This window comes from Raphanus sativus, chromosome 8, assembly GCF_000801105.2.
Source record: "Raphanus sativus cultivar WK10039 chromosome 8, ASM80110v3, whole genome shotgun sequence".
Lineage (NCBI taxonomy): Eukaryota > Viridiplantae > Streptophyta > Magnoliopsida > Brassicales > Brassicaceae > Raphanus > Raphanus sativus.
Genome location: NC_079518.1, coordinates 6,048,087 through 6,071,697, shown reverse-complemented (window position 1 = coordinate 6,071,697; position 23,611 = coordinate 6,048,087). Strand labels below are relative to the sequence as shown.

The 23,611-nt window shown below is 40.0% G+C and overlaps 5 protein-coding genes across 7 annotated transcripts; 1 reads left to right on the top strand and 4 right to left on the bottom strand.

Moving 5' to 3' along the window:
• Window positions 1–1,556: 1,556 nt before the first annotated feature.
• Window positions 1,557–8,616, bottom strand: LOC108822694 (probable methyltransferase At1g29790). Of its 3 annotated transcripts, none has more exons than XM_018595837.2 (2): window positions 7,245–8,614; window positions 1,557–1,807 (listed from the first exon to the last, which is right to left on the bottom strand). In XM_018595837.2, exon 1 carries the CDS (start codon window positions 8,375–8,377, stop codon window positions 7,253–7,255), a length of 1,125 nt encoding a protein of 374 aa, XP_018451339.1. In that variant the 5' UTR covers window positions 8,378–8,614; the 3' UTR covers window positions 1,557–1,807; window positions 7,245–7,252. The 3 variants fall into 3 exon arrangements, with proteins under 3 accessions (XP_018451339.1, XP_056848548.1, XP_056848549.1); XM_056992568.1 differs by lacking the exon at window positions 1,557–1,807 and adding an exon at window positions 2,097–5,376 and having other exon boundaries at window positions 7,245–7,402; XM_056992569.1 differs by lacking the exon at window positions 1,557–1,807 and adding an exon at window positions 5,241–5,376 and having other exon boundaries at window positions 7,245–8,616.
• A 393-nt stretch (window positions 8,617–9,009) lies between these two features.
• Window positions 9,010–11,900, bottom strand: LOC108820909 (uncharacterized). The gene has a single exon (XM_056992570.1). It carries the CDS (start codon window positions 11,405–11,407, stop codon window positions 10,703–10,705), a length of 705 nt encoding a protein of 234 aa, XP_056848550.1. The 5' UTR covers window positions 11,408–11,900; the 3' UTR covers window positions 9,010–10,702.
• A 443-nt stretch (window positions 11,901–12,343) lies between these two features.
• Window positions 12,344–13,372, bottom strand: LOC108820908 (uncharacterized). The gene has a single exon (XM_018593939.2). It carries the CDS (start codon window positions 13,370–13,372, stop codon window positions 12,542–12,544), a length of 831 nt encoding a protein of 276 aa, XP_018449441.1. The 3' UTR covers window positions 12,344–12,541.
• Window positions 13,373–13,783: 411 nt separating this feature from the next.
• Window positions 13,784–15,874, bottom strand: LOC108820906 (seipin-2). Its single transcript, XM_018593938.2, has 2 exons — window positions 14,488–15,874; window positions 13,784–14,412 (listed from the first exon to the last, which is right to left on the bottom strand). Exons 1-2 carry the CDS (start codon window positions 15,763–15,765, stop codon window positions 13,945–13,947), a joined length of 1,746 nt encoding a protein of 581 aa, XP_018449440.1. The 5' UTR covers window positions 15,766–15,874; the 3' UTR covers window positions 13,784–13,944.
• A 1,349-nt stretch (window positions 15,875–17,223) lies between these two features.
• Window positions 17,224–23,348, top strand: LOC108820904 (probable LRR receptor-like serine/threonine-protein kinase RFK1). The gene is made up of 24 exons (XM_018593937.2): window positions 17,224–17,514; window positions 18,009–18,183; window positions 18,539–18,610; window positions 18,706–18,774; window positions 18,852–18,923; window positions 19,012–19,083; window positions 19,175–19,246; window positions 19,350–19,421; window positions 19,503–19,574; window positions 19,665–19,736; window positions 19,813–19,884; window positions 19,964–20,032; window positions 20,109–20,174; window positions 20,246–20,308; window positions 20,396–20,440; window positions 20,540–20,583; window positions 20,761–21,149; window positions 21,236–21,431; window positions 21,516–21,662; window positions 21,802–21,920; window positions 22,005–22,215; window positions 22,302–22,539; window positions 22,629–22,779; window positions 22,851–23,348. The coding sequence occupies exons 1-24, from the start codon at window positions 17,406–17,408 to the stop codon at window positions 23,217–23,219; spliced, it is 3,036 nt and encodes a 1,011-aa protein (XP_018449439.2). The 5' UTR covers window positions 17,224–17,405; the 3' UTR covers window positions 23,220–23,348.
• The last annotated feature ends 263 nt before the right edge of the window (window positions 23,349–23,611 follow it).

Below are 23,611 nucleotides of genomic sequence, written 5' to 3'. Positions count from 1 at the left end.
CTTTTTTTTTTTGTATCACATATGATATAATTAGCCTGATCTACATTTCGATATTTGAATCTGATATCTGTTTTCTTGTGGCTAAAGCCTTTTTTTCAACACAACATTTTGTTGGTACTTTTTGATGTATGTAATGTGAACTGTGAACATCCAGTTGATTGACGACTTCTGGTATTTGTATATATAAAACTTACCTCTAGTAGAGACGCTAGCTATACTAAACATCCTTAATTAGCTAGTAGCTCTTTCTAGTTTCTGTTATATATAAACCAACAAGTCCCAAACCTCTGTTTTACTAGAACAGCTTCTTATCTTCTTCTCATCTCCATTTGTTAGATAAGTCTGTGATGAATTAGGGGAAAGATGATGACGAGACAAGAAGAAAACATGTTTCCAACGACTTGTCACTTTTTCCATTGTGTGTATGTAGTAACTTGATGGAAAGACAAAAGTTACATCAGATTCAGCTAAAGTAGTTTTCTGCTATAACTTTTTTCTTCCCTGGTTATGTCGTGTCTCTTGATGGTTTCAAGTTCTGGTGGAGATTGTTGCTATCATCTCCATGTTGGCGCCCTTATAAACAATTTTTTTTCTTAAATCCGATTGGTTAAAAAGTGAATTTAATGTTTATATTCTTCAGCACTTGTAACATTATACTATTTTTGCTCTCTTCCTTAGATTTATCAGCCAAAAAGTGTGTGCCATGCAACAACACTAAGGATCTGCGGCCCATGAGTGAACAAAGTGCCCAAGAACTACTACAAAAGTTAGTATTTTGCAACTTCTTACTATGGCAGGTGAAGTTTTTTTGTATGCTTACTCCTGAATTATTCCTTTTACACAGGTTCCTGGATGGGATATGGCTAATGACATTGGTACGTTAAAGCTGCATCGGTCATGGATAGTGAAAAGATTTACAAAAGGACTAGGCTTCTTCATTCGCTGAACGGGAAGGTATTATATATAATCAGCAACTCAGCACACATGCTCTGTGACCCTTTTGAAAAAGATTTGGAAAACAAAAAGAGATGGCGTGAGGACAAGGACAATATATGTTACGGTTACTGTCTCTGAAGTATGGATCGGTTTAATACAGGTCATCACCCAGATTTGCATCTGGTAGGCCGGAATAATGTGAAGATCTATATGTAGACACATGCCATTGGTGAGAATCACGGTCTGTGGTTGTTGATATGAAGATATGAATCTCTGATTAAGTGCCTGATTCCGATGCTGGTAAATGTCATAAGCAAAAGACTTGAACCAGAGCAACAAAGGCGCGGTAAATACTTTTTCTTTTTCACATGTGACGCAAGACACAGTAAATATACTTGAAAGGTAAGCAAGTCGGAATAGGATCAGCTTCAGGCCTAGGCCAGGTCTTTTTGTTGGATGGGCTAGAGAGAGAATGGCCAAGAAGAAGTTTATAGCTCTATAAAACTTCATGAAAATGAATTGCGTAACTTTCAGGAACCTGAACCCAATCATGAAATTTTTTTCAAAAGAATTTCTTATATCTGCAACTGCAGTCTATGCCTTGGACAAAGAACACCATCTTACGAATAATATGAATGCATATAATAATATAAGCTGACAGAAAGAAGCCATAAGTTATGTATATAACTAATCAGTACCTGTAACAACAATAGATTAAAAAAAAACATATCATTAAAATCACTACTTGTTTTTGCAGAAATAACTTGTGTGCTTACAGCTGGAAAAAAGCTTCATTATCTGTTTCCCAAATCTTCAACAACAGTAAGCTGTTTGCTACAGAGTACAAACATACACGTTCGAGGAAATTGCCCTGTAAACCAACCAACCCACAACTTTGAATCAGACTTAAAAAACCAGAAACAAAGATACAACGCTCGAATTTCCCACGACTGAGCTAGAAGAACAAAGTAAATGTCTAAGAGCAGTTTCACTTTATGGTCACTAATATACGAACTTCCTTTGCTGATTGAGACACTGCAGAAATATAGCTTCCAAATCTACAAGGCTATATAACTAAGAGAGCAATATACTGATCCAGAGTAACAGCTACAAATTCTTTAATTGATTGTTCTCTTAAACTTCTTAAGAGACCTAAAATAATATGAAAGCGTGTCTTGTATTGACATTCATAGCAACATATATATACATCGTATTGTTTCCTTCTACCGTGAAGATATGGAAGTTTAACATTAACACAATATGGAAGTTTAACATTATCGCTAAGTGTCTTCCTTATCTCTATACCCCCCCTCAAGTGGGCGATGAAACTTCTTGAATCCCCAACTTGGACAGTAGATAGTTGAACGTAGTAGACGGGAGTGATTTAGTGAGTAGATCGGCTGGTTGCTCTTTCGTAGATATGTGCTCCATCGTAATAAGCTTGTTTTGAACAGCATCCCGAACTTGATGACAATCATTTTCTATGTGTTTCGTACGCTCGTGAAACACAGGATTTTTGGCAATGTAAATAGCAGATTGACTATCACAAAACAGCTTCATAGGTTCGTTGTGTTGGACACCAAACGAGGTGAGGATCCGTTTGATCCATTTTAACTCACGTAATGTATAGGCCATCGCGCGGTACTCAGCTTCTGCAGATGATGCAGAGACCGTGTTCTGTTTCTTTGTCTTCCACGACACCGGTGATGAACCCAACAGAACAATATATGAGCTTAAGGAGCGACGAGTCAGAGGACACGAGCTCCAATCAGCATCACAGAATGCAGTAACACGCAAGCTGGAGTCGGATCGCAGCATGACTCCTTGAGATGGACAACCCTTAAGGTAACGTATAACGCGTTGAGCTGCGTCCCAATGATCTTGCTGTGGTGCTTTCATGAACTGGGACAGAATATGAACGGCATAGCATAGTTCTGGTCGTGTGAACGTGAGGTAGATCAATCTGCCCACAAGACGTCTATATGGCGCTGGGTCTGCAATGAGTTCACTCTTTGACAGAGCAAGCTTGTGATTGAGTTCAATGGGAACTGCAGATGGTTTACACGCGAGAAGGCCAGCCTCAGCAACGATGTCAAGAGCGTATTTTCGTTGAGAGATGAAAAAACCTTCTTTGTTGCGAGCAACCTCAATGCCTAGAAAGTATTTTAATTTGCCCATGTCCTTCATCTTGAAGCACGTACACAGATAATTCTTGAATTTCTGAAGAGTAGAAAGATCATTGCAAGCGATAATAAAATCGTCTACATAGATGAGAATGTGAAGGCTGACTTTACCCCGGATGTAAGAAAAGTGAGAGTAATCCGGTTTACTTTGGATGAAGCCATATTCTTTCAATGCATCACTGAGTTTAGAGAACCAGCAACGAGGAGATTGTTTAAGACCGTAGATAGATTTCCGTAGGCGAGCAACCTTGGTAGGATCAGAACCTTGAAATCCTTGAGGAAGTTTCATGTAGACTTCTTCTTGCAAATCGCCATGTAAAAAGGCATTAGAAACATCCATTTGATGTACCTCCCATTGTTTAGCTGCAGCTGTTTCGAGAAGAACACGAATGGTAGATGGTTTGGCAACGGGTGCGAAGGTGTCTGTGTAATCAAGACCTTCTCTTTGACGATTGCCGTGTGCGACTAGACGAGACTTGCGACAAAGTATCTTGCCATTGGAGAGGTATTTTGTTTTGTAGAGCCATGAGCTGCCAATTAGTTTCTTTCCTGGAGGAAGTGTAGTGACATCCCAGGTCCCATTCTCGACATGAGCATCATGCTCCGTAACCATGGAATCGCGCCATATCTCATCCTGTACGGCCTCAGCATAGTTCTTGGGATCAGCAGTAGTAGTAATAGCTGCAAGAAAAGCTTTGTGGCCAGGAGAATATGCATCATCAGCGATGTAGTTTGAGATGGGATAAAGTGTGTTACCTGAGACCGAAGTAGAGGAACCAAGAGAAGAGTCGGGAGGAGATAGAGGAGTGTGTATATTTTTCTGAGCCGCATTGGTGACATAGTTCTTTAACAGAACTGAAGGCTGACGTTGGCGATGACCACGCCCCAAGAGCTCAGGGAGACCAGGTGAAGGAGGTTCATTGGTGCTCGCAGTTTGATCAGATGTAGGAGATGACGGTGAGGGATTGATAGGGCTCTCGGTTTGATCAGATGTCGGGGATGTTGGTATTTCGGTAGAGGTGGAAGGAGTAGGATCAGTTGTTAGGGGTTCGGGAGTAAGTGTTTGGACAGTAGAATCAGTAGAAGTTGTTTCAGTAGGAGAAGTAGGTAGAGGTAAAGCAGGCTGAGCTGCGTCTATTATTGGGTTGTTGCTCGGTGTGGGTAAGTCAGGCTGAGCTGTTTCTGAGACTGTAGGAGGTAGAGACCAATCATCAGGCGAGCTAATATCAACTGGTACTGACAATGGTGATGGAAGAGATTTTGGTGATTGATGTTTATGTGGTCCCGGGAACTGATCTTCGAAAAATACAACATCGCGACTGGTAAAGAACTCATTATTCTCTATGTCATAGACATTCCAAGCTTTCTTTCCGTGAGGATAGCCAACGAATAAGCATCTACGACTTCTAGGAGCAAACTTGTCATGATTTTTAGGGCGCTTTTGTGCGAAGCATAGGCATCCAAAGACCCTAAGAGCGTCATATCTTGGAGCAGAGCCATGTAGCATCTCATACGGGGATTTTCCTCCTAATATTCTTGATGGTGTTCGATTGATTAGATGAGCGGCTGTTAGTATACTCTGTCCCCAAAATGTGACCGGGAGGTTGGCTTGAAAGAGGCAAGCACGAGCCACGTTAAGAATATGGCGATGTTTCCGTTCGACTCGTGCGTTTTGCTGTGGTGTGTCTACGGACAAAGTCTGATGCAAGATACCTTCTTTACGAAGGAATGGTTTGAGTTTCAAAAACTCAGTTCCATTGTCCGTACGGACGGTTTTGACGGGAAATCCAAATTGACGAACTGCCATTGCGCAAAAATTTTGTAGTAGTATAGGAACTTCTGATTTTTCGAGCATAAGATGTAACCAGACAGCTCGAGAGTAATCGTCAACAATGGTGAGAAAATAAACTGCTCCACAAGAGGATGGAGTACGGTAGGGACCCCACACATCACAATGAACTAGTGCAAACGGTTCAATAGCTTTATTAATACTCTCATGAAAAACTTCACGTGTCTGTTTAGAAAGAAAACAAACATCACACGACTTGGTGTGATTAAAATCCAAAGCAACATTGTCTATAGTAGGTAAGGTAGATAACACATTGTGAGAAGGATGTCCTAGTCGACGATGCCAAAGTTCTGAAGAAGAAGCTTTTTCCTTTCCAGCTCGGTTAGACCGTGCAACTGTGACACCCGTGAAGTAATACACACCCTCTCTCTCTTCACCGGCTCCAATCAGGGTCCTCGTAAAACGGTCCTGTAAAACACATAGAGTATCAGTAAAAATCGCAATGCATCCAGTTTGCTTTAGAAGTTTAGAAACGGATATAAGGGTGCAGTTAAAGTCAGGAACATATAAGACGTCTTGCAAGAAGCATGACGAGTTGAGATACAATGTTCCTGATTTTGTAGATCGAGAACTGCGGCCATTAGGAAAAGTAACCGTGGATGAAACAATGTCTCGCACGTCATGTAGTAAAGATATGTCTCCAGTCATATGGTGAGACGCTCCTGTGTCAATTATAACATCAGTTGAGGAGGGTTTACCCGTCATGCGATCAGTGGAGAGTTGAGATTGCTGATTTTGCAGGAGGTTGATCAATGCTGCAATTTGATCTGAGGAAGCAATGGAATTTGCAGAGGATGTAGATGGTGCCGCACGAGATGTATTAGCTCTGCCACGACCACGAGAGTTGTTTCCACGTCCACCCCGACCTCGTTGCGACTGACCAGAGGACTGAGCATTCCTTTGTTGATCGTTGAACCAATCTGGATACCCGTGCAATAGGAAGCATTCTGAAGCTTCATGGCCTTTGCGGTTGCAGTGAGTGCAAAAACGGTTAGGATCACGGCTGCGAGGTGCGGTGACATTGGGAGAAGTCGTAGAAGCCGAAGAATCTGTCTTGACTGCAAACCCGAGAACATCTTGCTTGAGTTCAGTTGAGCGCATGGTGTGAATGTGTTGTTCAGCACGTATGACTCGTGAGTAAGCTAGATTCAGGTCAGGTAGTGGTTCTTCATCGATTATCTGCGACCGAATCGCACTGAACCTTGAATCGTCAAGACCAAACAGAAATTTGTGGACTTTGGCATCTTCTCGTTCTTTTTCAAGATGAGTTGACGCCTCACACGTGCAGGTGTAATGAGATTTGAAGCTCTGTAGTTCTTCCCACAGTTTAGAGAGACGACCAAAATAGCTAAGGACAGTTTCACCGTTTTGTTTGCAATTGGTGATTTCATCCTCAAGTAAGTGCTTGCGCACGCTGTTCTTTACCGAGAATCGACGCTTGAGAGATTCCCAGAGTTGGTGAGCGTCTGGAACGTAACTTACAGTAGACCGAACAGGAGGATCAATCGACGTGCGTATCCATCCCACGATCATTGAGTTAGCAGAGGTCCATAGAGCTAGATCGGGATTCGTCGAAGGTTTAGGTATGGTACCATCGATGAACCCAATCTTTTGTTTAGCTTGAAGCGAGTTCCAGAACTCGGTTGCCCATTCGGAGTAATTGTCGCCTTTGAGAAGAACCGGCGTGATCAACGCGCCCGGATTGTCAGAGTGATGAAGAGCATAAGGGTTTGGTGAAACACCAGTAGTAGTAGACATCGTAGAAACAGAGGATGGAGAAGTAGCTGACTCTGTAGAAGAAGTAGTAGCCATGTTTGTTTCTTGACAAGCACGGAGTAGAGTACGATGTTATGCGGAAGCGAAAATTTGAGAATTTAGGTCAAAAGATCGTTTTCTGCTCTGATACCATAAAATAATATGAAAGCGTGTCTTGTATTGACATTCATAGCAACATATATATACATCGTATTGTTTCCTTCTACCGTGAAGATATGGAAGTTTAACATTAACACAATATGGAAGTTTAACATTATCGCTAAGTGTCTTCCTTATCTCTATAAGACCCTAATTCCTTCTTAAGAGACCCTAATTAGACTTTCACATTCTTTGTATAGAAAGTAAACTGAAGAAGACAATGTTCCACAAAGTCCAACAATAAGTTGCAGTGTTTTAAATCGACAAAGCACACATCAACAGTAATACTCAAACTCCACTTATGGAATTGTCAAGTTGTGAGATCACATAATTATCCAAAACCCAAATGTAACATTTTTTACCTTGTTCATCATCTTGCAACAGGTTTCTGAAGCAAAGCCGTCAAGAAAACTTCACCATGCTTGGAATCCACCTTATTCGCCACAGCCCATTTCACCTTCTTGTATCCCAGCTTCCCGATCATCGGCCCATACACATTCTCAAGATCCACCTTCTTGCTAAAGAACCGATCCAACCAGAGATAACCCCCACCTCTCAAAACCCGGTCCAAATCGAACAAGAAAAACTCCATAACCGTAACCGGGATCCACCGGTTCACAGCCCTCCCGCACCTCACCAAATCCACCACCCCGTCGAAAACCGGGATCCGCTGCTGGAGCGGCACGTGCAGCGGCACGAGCCCCCTCAGCGCCACGGCCTCGCTGTACGGCGCGTTGAAGTTCATCGTCGTGGTCACGACGGTGACGTTGCGCGCCTTCATCGCCGCCGCGAAGGATCCCGTCCCCCCGCCGACGTCGATCCCGAGGCGGAGGACGGACTTCGCGGATTCGGCGATCTGGAGGAGCTGCGAGATCGGGAGATCGAGCTCGGATTTGTAGGCTGAGAACTGAGATTTGGACCTCTCGGCGGAGAGATCGAAGCCTGCGCCGGGGAACTTGGTCGCCAAGCAATCGAAGGTCTTGCAGGAGTAGCGAGACCAGATGACGGAGGATTCGGGGTTCGAGTCTGTGGCCTTCGGCGTGCGGGAGAAGCAGCGGCGGCGAGGGAGAGGGTGGCAGCCGCGGAGGATGAGTTTCTCGACGAGATCGGCGTCGGAAGGGCAGAGGGAGTAAGGAGCGTAGTTCATGTACTGGTGGAGGAGGTCGGGGTGGTTGTGGCAAGCGGAGGCTATGGGGGAGAGTTTGGAGTAGAGGAGGAGATCTTTCGGGGGAGCTGATGAGGAGGAGGAGGAGACGGTGGAGGCGGCTGAGGTTGATGACTTGTCCGGGTGGTTTGTGAGGTGGTTGATGGCGGCGCGGATGGTGTGGAGCTGGCGGAGGAGGTGGTCGGGGACTGTGGGGACGGAGGAGGGAGAGGATTTGAGGGTGGATTGGAAGAAGTTGGTGGTGGAGGAGAGGTGGTAGAGAGAGAGGATGTTGGTAGCTACCATAGCTACTAGTAGAAGCAGGTTCAAGCTCATAGTGAATCCAGCCATTGTAGCTTAAGCTAAGCTACCTCACTTGCTCTCGGATCCAAGTTCTTGAATTCTTGTGAGAGAGAATCTGATTCTTGGGGGCTTTAATGGTGTCTTAAAGAGCCAAGATTTGTCCGCCTTAGAATTATCGGAGTTAGTGACACTGTAAGATAAGCTAGGAGACCGACCTTGAAGTCAAATCTGGTGGAGTAGTAGTAGATACAAAGAGAGATCTGAGTTATATGTGAAAAAAGGCATTTATTCGCATCCAATGTCATTATTAAAATTTTGCATGGAAAAGTAATTAATAATTGTGGTGACAAGTTGTTGGCATAGTAAAATTAAAATCCGCATTCTTGGTTTTAACTTGAGGCACGTAGGAGATTTAACGCATCTGTCCCGTTCACATGTCTCTTGTCTTTTTTTTTCTTTATTCCTTTTACAGACAAGAAAACTTAAATTTCCGACCATGTAATAACTTTCAAAAAGTTTAATCAACACGATAATTCTATTATTCTAAAGTTAATCCACATGATAATGTTAGTGTGATTGAATTTAGTGGGACTAAACACTATGCGCGCTTCGATTCTAATGCTCATTGTAAGAAACGAATGTCTCAAAATGTATCCAATTTTTACGCAAAAGAAAATTTTGAGCAAACCAAATGAAACACCCAATGCAGTGGAACAGATCTCGATAAGTTTTTCACTGATTTGAGAATCCTATACTAAAAAAGTAAAAAGTTTTACAAGCTAAAAAAAGTGCTTCACTCACAAAGTTACTACTGTCTTTGTGACTTTGTCTTGGTATCTGCTAACTTGCGCCCACACGCGTGAATAGTGCCCACACACGTGTCTGATTTGTATGCCGACTCGATGAGATCAGGAATGATTTTGACAAGCTCCCCCTTTCCTCGAGTTATTTTACAGAAAGAAAAAAACTTTCCGAAAATATCGAAAAACAGAGCTTTTCTTTTGTTTTGGTGTCAATGTCGGAATCTAGCTCAAGCTTCTCGTCTTTAACTCTCCTGCTATTCATCTTCCTCCTTGTTCTACCATGTCCATCGCTTTCTTCGTCTTCTGAATCTAACGAAGTTCGTGTTTTGGATCGGGAGCTGTTGGAGATCAAGACAGATCCGAAGGTGAACAAGACTAGTAGAAAACCAAAGTGCTGCGAGATGCGGACCAGATCTCAGTGTTCGGGTTTCCCTAGATGCAGATGGTGTCGTAGCGAAGCTCTCGACGACTTGTGCTTCAGTAAAGCCGAAGCCTTGCGACTTCCTAGTCAAGTCTTCCGCTGTGAGTTATAAAACTTAATAGATTTTTATCTAAATATGGAGTTTTTTTTGTGGAAGTCTTATATATAGAGAGAGAGAGAGAGAGAGTTGCTTTCTTTCCTAATTTTGACTTGTATTGAATGTCTTGGTCTCATCTTTGTTGACGTCTATGGTGTTGTTGTAATCGATTTCATTCTCACAAGTTTTTGGAATGTAATAGATCTTGATTCATGTATCTTATTGAAAGATGCTTCTTTCCTGGTTTGTTTTAATTTTTTGAGCTCATCGCTTTTGCTATTAAATTCTGATGAAATATGCGATCACAATGTATGCTTGTTGAAGTTAGAACATTGTCAGAGAAATGTTCAAAATTTATGCTTTGTTAATTGAGGAAGGAGCTGAATTGATCAAGTGCTTTACTTTTTCTCATTTTTTTATATGAGTAGAGAAGACTAAGGGATTGGTTGTTCATTTGTTTGTAAAAACTAGTGTAATGTTTGATATAAGAACATAGGGTTTTAGAATGTAAACGAAAACAAAACCACAAAAGACATAACTGAAACCTGCAATGAAGTATGTAGGATTTTTGTCTGATATGCAGCATTGTTAGTAGTCAAATGGTTGACTAATTGGTAACTAATTGTTTGTCTTAGGCAAGGTTATGGCTTGTTTGTTTTAATAGCAGTTATATTACGTTTTGGAGTTTTTCTTTGCGTCACTGCTCTGATTTTAGAATCTAGGAGCAGAGCAAAGGCCAAAGTGTGCAAAACCTTGTTCAGGCTGAAGAAATGCTTAAACTCAGGAACTGTAACAGTGTTATTTGCAATAGGATCATAAGGCAGTTGGGAAGCTTTTTACTAAACCTAAACCCTTTTTTATTTCATAAACATCTGCTTTGTACATGGAGCAACATTGAAGAAGGAAGCACACATCCCTTTTCAACGCAAAAAAACTACTACCTATAATTATTTTTCTCCCACCCCCTTAACAAGTAAACCCAAAAGAAAACGCTCAAGAAAAGAAAAAAAAACATACCCGGAAATAAAAGTTATATATACATATTATATAAGCTAGTTAGCCATCAAATCCTGGACTGCATCCCTCATATCCTCATACACGTAACATATTTCAAGAAACTCCACAAGCTTCATGAGTTCTTGATCTTTCAGGTCGTCCACAAAAGCCTTGATAGGCACCCCATTCTCTGGCTGTAAAGAGTAAGAAGAGGGATTATCATCAACTATCAAAGCACTTCCGAGATCTTCCCCCACTACCATAGATAAGTCCTTCACATATCTTCCCTTCACTTCTCTGCACGAGTCTCGGTACAGCCGCTGCGAGATCACACCTTTCCTGTCTATCTTGTCCAAAACCTGCGAAGCATAGTCTTCCAGACCAGCTGTGAAAACCACCACTTGGAAGCTTTCGCCAAGTCTTTCCAAGAACTCAGTCAGCCCGGGACGTTTCACCACAAAGATTGGCATAACCCCGCTTTCCATTTTCACCATCACCATGAAATCGTATCTTACTCCAGGGATTTGCGTCGTGGAGTGAACCAAGGTTTCATCAAGATCGAGGATGATTGTCCTTTTCGTGTTGGTATACTCTGTGTCGAGTTTTGTGTAGTCATCATGTCTTGTGGTTGTTGGATAGCTGATGGTGGTGGTGGCTGTAAAGAACCTGGAAACACAACGCAGAAGGCGACAATGGAACGTATAGATGGACATGAATAGATTATTTTCGATGATTCTTTCATATGCCATTTGATTCCCCATTGAAAGACAAAACAAGCTTGCAGCTCTTCAGATGGAAAGTTTGGTATAGTGGTAAGATGTTTTTTGCAATGTATGTTCTGCTAACTTTTATATAATCATATCTACATTTGGTTTTAGTTTTGTTTGTTTATTGGATTTTTAGAGGTGAAGTAGAGCAGATGCCTAGTTTTGGTAAATTTCTGTTAAGACAATTAAAACATAGTTTTGCTGTTTCATGTACTCATGGACAAAAAAACAATGTACATAAAACATGAACCAACAATAGATACAGTTGAAGGTTATAATGGCATTACACTTGAAGTTTGTGCTACTTCACATGCTAGTTAAACAATAAATTTGTTGGAATCTGTTTCTAACTTAAAGTTGTTTCAAGTTTAACATAATATTTGTACTATAACAGCCAACATTATAATGGGTTTATCCAATATCAATCAGTTATTGATATTTTATCAAGTATAATGGTTTAGGCTTCATCTTTCATTTATTGAAACTATTCTCTTTTAGTGTCAAGTCCAAAAGGAAAAAAAAAAGCCAAGATTTTCATGAGACTGACATGGTTAAATCGAGTTTTATAGGTCAAGCATGGACAACTCATAGCTTAAAAGATGATTGATCTGTGAAATATCTCAAGCACATAAAGTTAACAGTCTCATACTCTCATTACTGAAGTTGACAGGAGGCCTTTTCTTGTAGTGAATTCTTGGTTCATTGTTCTTCTTTTGTTTGGAATGTTATCCACTAAACAAGACTAATTTCTTATAGTATTCCATTTTCTAGAACTCAATATCTGATGCATTAAACGATATAGAGATTTAACCTGGTTTACCAAATTAGCGTTGTTTATGGATATCAACAAAAATATATAAAAAGTATTCCGGTCTGAAAATACTACTGCTAACACTCTAAATTCAACAAATAATTTACTAGTCCAAAACTTTTTTTTCATTACCAATTTTCTTGGTTATCTAATACATTTTTTCAGTCACATATTATAGAGGTAACAACGTTGAAAAAGGAAGAAATCATCCTTTGTCAACGCAAAAATACCGATAACCAAAGAAAATCAACAAAAAAAAACAAAACAAAACTGAAAACAGAGTCTGCATTGAAAAGCCATTAATATATAAATGTGCATCAAATCACTTTGTTATATAGAAATTCTGATGCTGCATCCCTTAAGTCTTCGTACTGATAACATCCATCAAAGAACTCTGCAAGTTTCATCAGTTCTTGATCTTCCATGTCATCCACAAAAGGCTTAATGTGAACTCCATTGTCCTGCTGCAACGAGTAGGAGAAAGGGTTATCATCAACCAGCAAAACACTCCCAAAGTCTGTCTTCGCAACCAGAGACAAGTCTTTGGCGTATCTCCCGTTTATGTCTGTGCACGAATCTCTGTACAGCCTCTGTGAGATGACACGGTTCTTGTCTAGTTTATCCAAAACCTGAGAAGCGTACTCAGGCAGACCGGCTGTGAAAACCGCCACTCGGTAGTTCTTACCGATCCTGTCGAGAAACTCGGTGACTCCTGGTCGTTTCACTACAAACATGGGTATAACCACTCCTTGGATCTTTAGCCTCACCATGAAATCTACGTGAGCTCTGACCGGTGGGTCCATAGATGAGTGCACCAATGTTTCATCGAGATCAAGAACGATGGTTCTTTTCTTGTCGTTACGTTTTCCATGATGATGCTTGTGTTTCTCGAGCTTTTTGTAGCCGTGTTTAGTGGTGGCGGCTCTACGGCTAGGAGCTGAGCTAGCCAGACGGAAAAGCCTGGAGACGCAGCGAAAGAGGCGGTTGTGGAATGTAAAGATAGACATGTTGAGGGATGCGAAGATGGAGCCAGCTGCTGCTGGTGAACATCTGGATCGGTGACGTTGATGCTGGTTTCTTCTCCCTCCATGAATATGACGTCCATGAGATCTCTTGGTCGGTGTACCTAGAAATCCATGGCACGCCATTTTCAAGAACTCAAAGAGTTTAAAACAGTGAGAAGGGTCCGGTTCTTTTTCTATTAATCCCGCAGCTGGCTCAGATGGAAACATGGAGAAATTGGTGATGTATATAAAGCTCTAAAGGTTCTACACTGGCTTTGGAACTGAAAGGTACTTGATTTGGTATTTGTTTAGTTTGTTAAGGTTGTGATTAGAGAGGCTCCCAGTTATTTTTAGCAAAAATAACTGTTTTGGAAGTTAAGACAACGTATCTGAGTTCTGATTGTTTTTCACTGTGTTCTCTCAATGGACAGCAACAAGTTAAATGTGAGGACAGAACACGTTAGGAATAATAGAGGCTCAGAGATTTACATGGTATTACAGTTGAAATTAAATGACTAAATTTAATAAATCTATGATACCAACACATTTGCTATATTTACTTTATCAAACTCTTTTTCAAGAACATATCTCAAATCCAAACCACATATAACATATAAGATTTACAACTTTGATTAAATAACTTTTAGGAGCTAAAGTTAACAAAGGAAATGAAAATACCGTTTCAGAGTGTAAAGAAAACATGATTTACAGCAACATCATCTACTTCCAAGCGGATTTGAAGGCGGTCTGTCTCTACTTCTTGTTCTTGGTATTACCAGAGGTCTGCAACAAACCAAAGCAAACAGCAACTCCATAGTAAACAAGCTCATGCTGATCCAGACGTACAAAGTCTTCCGCCATTTCCATATAACCTTTTTGAAGAAAGGAAGATCTGATTCAAGCGAGAGGGACGCGTCGTACAGCTCTGGAATACCTGCGCCGGGTCGAAACTCCGCCCGCTGTTCGATCATCACCTTCAAGCAAGCGGTGGGGATGTCCTTTTCTGCAAATCCTTTCAGCTTCAAGCTCAAGGTTTGTATCTCAGAGACGTATCCTGTAACTAACGGAACCATTTTGAGGAACGTCTGAACTAGACGGATAGGCTCGCTTCTGAATCTCAGCATGCATGGACGCCGTATGCTGTTGAGCGTTTTACCATCCGCAGATAAGAAATCCACACGAACCTTCAACAAAGACACATGAATGAACAACCATACACATAACAAACATAACTTGTCTTAAGCTTCTAACTTCAATACCTGAAACATGCCGAGATTTTTATTGTACTCAGACTCGGGTAACGTCATTGAAAGAGTGATCTCTAATTTGTGGTCTCGAGGGATAGCTCGAACCCCTCTGACCTTCAACATCTCATTACTCTCCTTGCAACTTCCATCGCAAGCAACAACACCAGCACATGAGGTGATAGGCACAAATGCTTCTGGACTATTCTTGGTATAATCGAAGTTCAACACCTCCTTGAGCACAAACGGTTTATCGGCAACACGGTTGATCATAAACCCACCAAGCATAAGCGACAAAACCAACAAGCCAAACAACACAGCGCCTACGTAAACAGCCCAGAACAAACCCCATCCGAACTTCCACGCAAGATTCAACATACGTTTGGTGTCTTTTAGCCAACTCAGCTTAAAGGTTCCTAACACCATATCACTTAACTCTGCAACTATTGTCGTTAAGAAGCGTCTTCCGATCCTTAACGTGCTGAAGGGATCGAACATGAAGAGGAAGCACCAGTGGAGCAACAAAGGCGGATACTTGAACAAGGTGATGATCAGATTGAATTGGAACTCGATTGCTTTGAGTAAGAGCCCAGAGAGAGACCAGTCTGTTTGGTTCGTTTCCCGGAGCTCCGGTGGTGAGGATCCTGCATTGTCAACTTCCCGATCGTCGCTCACGGTGGTCACCGTGGACTCTTCGGTCAAGCTAACCCCTTCCTGAATCGGGTCAACCCGGACCCGATCCGAATCTGTTACGTCCATTGATTCTTCTGTTTTCTCTCCGCTTTCCCGAATCGGGCCAACCCGGGCCCGATCCGAATCTGTTACGTCCATTGATTCTTCTGTTTTCTCTTCGTGAAACGGGCCAACCCGGACCCGATCAGAATCTGTTACATCCATTGATTCTTCGGATTTCTCTCCGCTTTCATGAATCGGGTCAACCCGGTCCTGAACCGAATCAGTTACGACAATGTCGTTATCTTTCTCTGGAGGTAGGTCAATTAGGTCCTTGGTTGATTCGGTTACGTCCTCGCTCGATTTCTCATAGACTTTGAATCCATTGGAGGAGGATGAAGAAGACGGCTCCGTTTCTAAATCGGAACGAATCGGATTCCGGTGAGGAGTCGAGTTTCTCCGACGGAGATTCGCGGCGGAGGGATTAGCAGAATATTGACGGCGACGGGTCGGGGGCATGCAATCGTAGTAGAATTCATCGGGTGCGTCGAGGAATCGATCGAGTACGTCGTCGTGGGAGATGGTAGGGTTTGACGAGGAGGAGTCCATTGATTGAATCATTAACAGAGAGATTGATGAAGTTGAGGTTTTCTAAGGCATCGGTGACGAGAGAGAAGCATAATAGTAGTTGACAAATTGCTATGACCGGTAACCCCTGACAGGACAATGAAACCGGATTATTTGTTAACCGGAGCTACTAGGCTTGGGAGCTTGGGGGTTGAACCGCATCATTTCAACTTGTCGGTTTTGTTAAGTAGTAGTAAATTTCTTCAATTCAGTTTGGGTTAATTGCCTGAATTAAAATGTCCGGTTTTGTTAAATTCAAAATAGCTTCAGTAATTTTGGTTGACATCGATTAGTTTGATTTTTTTTTATTCTTATTGGTTTAGTTTAAAACTATGTATAGAATTTTGGATTAATTTTTACTTAAAATGTATATATCCCACATGCCCATAACCTTCCAGTTATTATTAGATAGATTATTAAAAATTTTATCTTTCTTCTGTAGCAGCGTTTTAAGACAAAGACAGAATAAATTGCTGAAAGACCTAATCAGTAATAAGATAAAGCTCATGACCAAACTAGTTCGCCAATCCTCTCTCAAATTCAAATACTACTTGGAAGGAGCGTAACTCAGCACTTCACACAACTTGTTCAGAGACCGGCTAAGTCCATTACTGAAGACATCAAACATGTAAATTAACCTAGCGCAGCCTTCTTCCCTTCTCAGAGGCTCAAGGTTTAAACTTGGTCAATGGTCATCAAGTTCTCGGCTCACATCTTGGTTTTATTTGTTTTATTCTTCAACCTTACCCTCTTCTCTTCTCCTTACTTCAATTGCAAGTTCCCGCTAATGTTACTTATTAACCATTTGGGGTTTATTTGTATCCCACTTGTAACCCAAGCTGTGTGGTTGGTTATTAATGAAAAGATTACTTAAAATGGTTCAAAGCATAAACAAAACAAAGAGTGGATATAATTAGAAGACAACTGGACAAGTACCTAATTACTACTTATCCTTTCTTTACCCATTGTTTTGTCACGTGTCTATTTCCATTTAAAATGTCTTTTTTTTTTGCCAATTCATTTGTCTTCTAATTAGAAAAAGAAACTACTTTGCTTTGCTTTTAACCGACTCTAGTTTTCATAACGGTTCCATAATGAATAAAATTGGTCTACTTAAAAAAATAAAATGAAATAATTGAGTTTTTACTATTTTGGAATCTATTTATCTTTTGCGCAAATATACAGATAATCTCTTCAATAACGCACACCATTCACACAGAGAAAGGATTTATTCTAAATATTTTTAAAAATAAATACTATTTTAGTGAATGATTCTGTTCTCAGCTTTTGTAGGTTGTCAGTGCTTTTCCTGTCTGTGGGGTTTTACCATCTTTTTTCCGGTTGTATTCACCTTTTGTAATTTTCAAATTTGACTTAATTAAATATTTGTTTTCTGGTAAACAGTTTGACTTAATTATTGTAAGAAGAAAAAAAAACTTTGAAAACCACTGTTCGTATCGTAGATTTGTCATAATTCGACAAAAACCACTAATCATCACCATCACTCTTTGTCCAAACCAACCCATAATTCTCAGATCTTCCACACGATTATCAAACATTTTGGATGAGACTCTGATCTACGTCGTCTCTTGTCCTCCTTATTTTTTTTTTGAGTTTTATCTCTTCTGTATCAAATGTTTGCCAATAAGAAGAAGAATATTAGTATCTTCGTATTCTCTGCCTTAGTCATCATTTGCTACAACTTATACGGTGTAAATGCTTTCAAATTACCCCAAGATGAAGGTATTCATCTAAAGTTCGTATCTTTCTATTTTTTTCTTCATTGGTAAAGTTTCTGGGTTTTTTATTGCTTGGAAATAGGATTTTTTTTTTTTTTTTTAAATTAATTTGGTTACCGGAATTTGTTTTTTTGACGTTGAGGGTTTGTAGGGTTTTTCTTTTAATTGAAGTTGTTTAATCCAAAATGTTGGAGGCGTTGATTGGGTGATTTGGTCAATTTTCGTTTATTAACTTATCTCTTTTTTTTTTGTAACTGAAATTAACTTATCTCTTGATTGCTTTTGTTTGAGTTTCCTTAAGAAACTACTTTGTCATATCTCAGCATTAGAAGAACTCTTTAAGTTAGAAAAGGCAGTTTCTTTTCACGATTTGTTGAAGCAAAACATATATGTATGTATATATCATAGGCCAATATTATAATCTTTTGTGTTTTTTGTTCAAGTGATTATCCTGATGGGTGTCTTGTGCTGTTTTTTACTTCTGTGCTTGTCCCTTAGTCGATGCTCTGGAGCAAGTCGCTACCACACTGGGCTCCAAGTACTGGAAATTCGATGCTGAAAATTGTTTAGTCGAAAAGGTGGGGCTAACAGAGACTCCTCCTCCGACAGCTGAGCAAGTAATAGAGTGTGAATGCAGTCCCACCAACGCAAATGATTGTCATGTTGTGAAAATGTAAGAATGCTCAGCACTCTCTTCATAACTTCCTTTTTCTTCGGTGTCTAAGACCTCCAAGGCATTATGGTAATTATTTGTTTTTGGTCTTGCACTGTTGTTGATCTGTGATGTCTGCTGTGTAGAACTGGGTATTGTGTCTCTAGGTGTATAGGTTATTCTGTATAGATGCCAGAAGTCACTTGTCTTGAGTTTATCTTTGGTGTTAGTGTCTGATATGCATAATGTCTAAAAATGGGTTGTGACCATGTCCTTGATTTGACTAAATAGCAAAGAAGAAGAAGAATTGTTTATTCAGTCAACTTGTCTTTTTAACTGTCATCATTTTATGATTCTTCTTTGACTTGTTCTCTAGTGCATTCAAGGATCATAGTCTTCCAGGAACTCTTCCTCCTCAAATAACTAAGCTTCCTAAACTCCGGGAGATGTAAGTGCTCACATTAAAGTATCTCAACCTTGCTTTTGAACTATTATAGGAAAACTTCACTTACTTTTTGACCACTGTTTCTTGCTATGTTTTAGAGACTTAGCCTACAACTACCTCAATGGGACTATACCACTTGAATGGTTTACTACAAATTTAACACTTATGTAAGAACATTCCCTCTTAATGGTTTATCTTTAGTGTCTTAATGGTCTTGTAACAGTAACATATAATGTCTGCGCAGCTCTCTTCTTGTAAATCGTCTGTCAGGGGAAATCCCAAAAGAGTTGGGAAACTTGACTTCACTAACTTACTTGTAAGTTTGTTAGCTCAAGAATTTGGATACTTAAGTGCACTTTCTCTATAGAAGTGCTGTTATGATATTTTATTCTGTTCTTGTATAGGGAGCTTGAGTCAAATGCGTTTTCTGGAACCATTCCTCAGGAGCTTGGGAACTTAGTCCACTTGGAAAAACTGTGAGAGTTTCTGATTCCCTATCCTCTTCATTGTATATTGTTCTTTGTTCATGGTGTTTTTACATCTTTCTTGTGGTTTCATCTTTTACAGGTTGCTTTCCTCCAACAATTTGACGGGAAATTTGCCAGCTTCATTTTCTAAACTACAAAATATCACAGATTTGTAAGAATTTTGTTCTGTTTTTTATTCTAACTTAACTACTTATTATGTTGGTTTGGTTCCCTTTTGTTCATCTGCTGTTTGCTTTTTTTTTTGCACAATGCAGCAGGATTAACGATCTCCAACTCAGTGGAACGATACCTAGTTACATACAAAATTGGAAGGAACTCCAGAGACTGTAACATCCTTCTTCTTAAACTCTTTTCTTTATTTTGTTTTCTCAACACTCATTGATGTTATTCTATTTTATTCCTTGTAGAGAAATGGTTGCATCTGGTCTCACAGGTCCAATCCCATCGGTCATCTCAGTTCTGAACAATCTTCAAAATCTGTAAGTAGAGACAACTCTTAAACCTAGTTCATTTTCATCTTAATAGTAGTGCTAATGACGCTTCTGTTACAACGGCATAATTGTTATCAGGAGGATCAGTGATATAGGTGGACCAGTTCAACCATTCCCTTCGTTAAAGAACTCAACAGAAATTTCAAAGCTGTAAGTTATATTCCTCCTTGAAGCTGTTCCATTTATCTCTTATTTAATCTAATTCTTGTTTGTTTTTTATTCTTAGGGTATTGAAGAACTGTAACCTTGCTGGACAAATACCTGACTATCTTTCCAACTTTGAGAATCTGGAGACACTGTAAGCAAATGAAAAGTAGGTCTGCTGTACATGAAACAGTGACAATATTGATTAATTCTTATTTACGGTTTGTGGGTAGGGATCTGAGTTTTAACAAGTTGCCTGGGGTCATTCCATCGTTTGCGCATGCAGAAAAACTACGGTTTTTGTAAGTGAAAATTGTATATGTTAAATATTCTATCTTACTTTTGACTTAGAATCATTTAGCTTACTTTTGTTTGCAGAATCTTGGCTGGAAATAGGCTCGAGGGAGATGTTCCAGCTGACTTACTAAGGGATGGAATCACTGTGTATGTATACAAATCCAAGTTTTGTATCTCATTACATCTCCATTTTGATGATAGTTCGCTTGTTTTTGCAGAGATCTTTCGTATAATAACCTCAAGTGGCAGAGTCCTGAGAGCCGTTCTTGTCGTCCAAACATGTGAGGATACTGTCATTGTTTTCTTCTTTTGATGTTTTTTTGGTTTACATAATTGGCATTTTTTTTAAACTAAGATTCTTGTTTTAGGAATCTAAATCTAAACTTGTTCCAGAGCACTTCGACAAAAGAATCGTAAGGTCCTTTCCTTTGATCATCTTTAACATCTAGATTCCGTTTTTGCATCTTAATTTTCCCCCTAAAACGCCATAACCAATTGATGTTTTTTTGTAGAAGCAAGTTTCTGCCTTGCATTGACGATTTCAAATGTCCTCAATGTAAGTGTACTTACCTTCTTAAAAGGACTTAGTGATGATAGATCGTTTCACAATAGTCTCTCACCTTAAAGTACACACTATAGACATTGTTATCTACTGTCTTATTATCATTGTAGAAACTAGAAAGTTCACTCGTTAATTCTCTCTCATTTATATTATTTTGGTTTTATCTGGCAGATTCGAGTTGTCTCCATGTAAACTGTGGTGGAAGCGATCTAACGTTGAATCAAAACAAAAGCAAAATCTTATATCAAGGAGACGGAGAAGCTGAAGGTGGTGCTGCTAAATATTACCTGAAGCGTAATGATTATTGGGGGTTCAGCAGCACAGGGGACTACATGGACGACAACAATTTCCAAAACACTAGATTCACAGTCTTTGTCCCGGCATCTAACCTGTCTGATCTGTACAAATCAGCACGGATAGCTCCAGTGTCTCTCACTTACTTCCACGCCTGCTTGGAAAATGGAAAATACACTGTGAACCTAGACTTTGCTGAGATGAGATTCACCAACGATGAAACTTATAACCGGCTTGGGAGGCGTGTGTTCGACATTTACATTCAGGTTAGCCTTTTGCTCTCAGCTGGTGACAAATTAAATTTAATAAGTTCTGTTCTCTTTTTTTGTTCTTACGCCTTCTTTTTCTGCAGGAGGAACTAGTAGTGAAGGACTTCAATATCATGGATGAAGCAAAGGGAGCTCAAAAACCTATAACAAAAACATTCTCTGTCAATGTCACTAACCATATTTTAACTATCCGGTTGAGTTGGGCTGGTAAAGGAACCACCAGGATTCCCACTAGAGGGGTGTATGGTCCTCTCATATCCGCCATTTCCATAGTTTCAGGTAGCTTTCTTATTATAGCATAAACCAGAAATGATCACTACAGCAGCTTCTTTTAATAGTAATAATAATACCTTCAATGTTCAGATTCTAAGCCGTGTGCATCCCCTGGAAGTGGAATGAGTAAGGGAGCAAAAGTTGCAATTGGACTTGGATTCCCATGTCTTATTCTCTTTATACTGGGTGTCCTTTGGTTCTTTGACTGCCTTCCAAAACGTTGGCAGCAACGAAAAGGTGATCATTGCCTTCTTATCATTATCTTTTGCTCTGCTATGTAGTTTATCATTCTTCAGACTGCTTCTTATAAAGTCTGAGTGCAAAAAGCTGGTAATAAGAAATTGAAGATTCTAAGTTTTTTTTTTTATCCCCACAGATCCTAATGAGGAAGAGTTGCCATCTGGAACGTTTACGTTAAGGCAAATCAAATTTGCTACAGATGACTTCAATCCAGCAAACAAGATTGGAGAAGGTGGTTTTGGTGCTGTGTTTAAGGTGAAAGATCACATGATGAGAGATTATTCTTGTTAATATAGTGCAGTGCATCTGCTGATAATAGAATCTCTTTTTTTTTTGTAGGGTGAGTTATCAGATGGAAGAGTTGTAGCAGTGAAGCAGCTTTCATCTAAATCAAGACAAGGGAACAGAGAGTTTCTAAACGAGATTGGCGCAATCTCTTGTCTTCAGCATCCAAACCTCGTCAAGCTTCATGGCTTCTGCGTTGAGCGGTCTCAGCTATTGCTGGTGTATGAATACATGGAGAACAACAGTTTGGCTCAAGCCTTATTCAGTGAGTGTTTGTTTTGTTTCCAAGAGCTATTTTTTTTATGCTTTAGTTCTAAAGAAAATGTGTTTGTTTTTTTTGCAATGGTTAAGGTCCAAAGCATAAACAGATACCACTGGACTGGCCTACAAGGTTTAAGATTTGCAGTGGGATTGCAAAAGGTCTAGCGTTTCTCCATGAGGAATCACCGTTGAAGTTTGTACACAGAGACATCAAGGCCACTAATATTTTACTGGACAAGGATCTAACTCCCAAGATATCTGATTTCGGATTGGCTAGGCTTGATGAAGAGGAGAATACACACGTCAGCACCAAGGTCGCTGGGACTATGTAAGCCCTGAGCTGACCCGCTCTCTTGTTTTGTTACAGTTATGGTTTGTCTGTTAACCCCATAAGAAACATGTGAACCTATTATGCAGAGGATACATGGCACCAGAGTATGCACTGTGGGGTTACTTATCTTTCAAAGCAGATGTTTACAGCTACGGTGTTTTGGTTCTAGAGATCGTCGCTGGCATAAGCAACAGTAGTTTCATGGCGGCAGGAGATGACGTCTGCCTCTTGGAATGGGTAATTTTTTCGCAAGTTTTTCAGTTGCTTATTGAAGCTGTTTTCTTGATAAACCTTTTCTTGTTCTGCAGGCTACTGATTTGGAAGAGTCAGGGGACTTGATGCAAGTTGTGGACGAGAGATTGAGACATGATGTGGACAAGAAAGAAGCAGAGACTTTGATAAAAGTGGCTCTCGTGTGCACAAGCGCTTCTGCGTCAGATCGTCCTATAATGTCGGAGGTGGTTGGTATGCTGGAAGGTCACTATCCGGTGCCGGAATCAACCCCCGGAACTAGCAGGAGATCAGGGGATATAAGGTTTAAGGCGTTCAAAGATGTAAGGAAAGGCATGGAGGAGAGCAACAGTAAGACTCAGCTTTCTACTAATAGTTATCCTTCTTCTTCCTCCTCTACTCATGTGGCTGGACAAGAAAGAAAGCAAGATGAGTCAAAGACTTAAAAGAGGTTTCAAACTTGATGTCTTCTCTCTATTTTCTTTTATTGTAAAATGATCTGACTGTTAATTTTGTAAAAATGGGTTGGAATTTTATTACACGATTAGTCCATTTACTGTATTTTTTTTTGTATCTATTACTACTAAAGCTTTGATTAGTTAGGGACTGAGTGGTGTGAAAAACCCAAACTCAAATGACGATAAAGTCAATGATCTTTCCTAGTCATACTTTTAAAAGCCTTTAAATCCTACATCAAGAACTAAAGTTTGATTAGTTATCTTGTGGAAAATCAATACTCAAAAGATATGAATCATACTTCTGAAGCCTCTAAATTCTACGTAAAGAAAATGATTTTCTCTTTTTTTGTTCAAAATAAAAAAAAGATAGACATTGATAC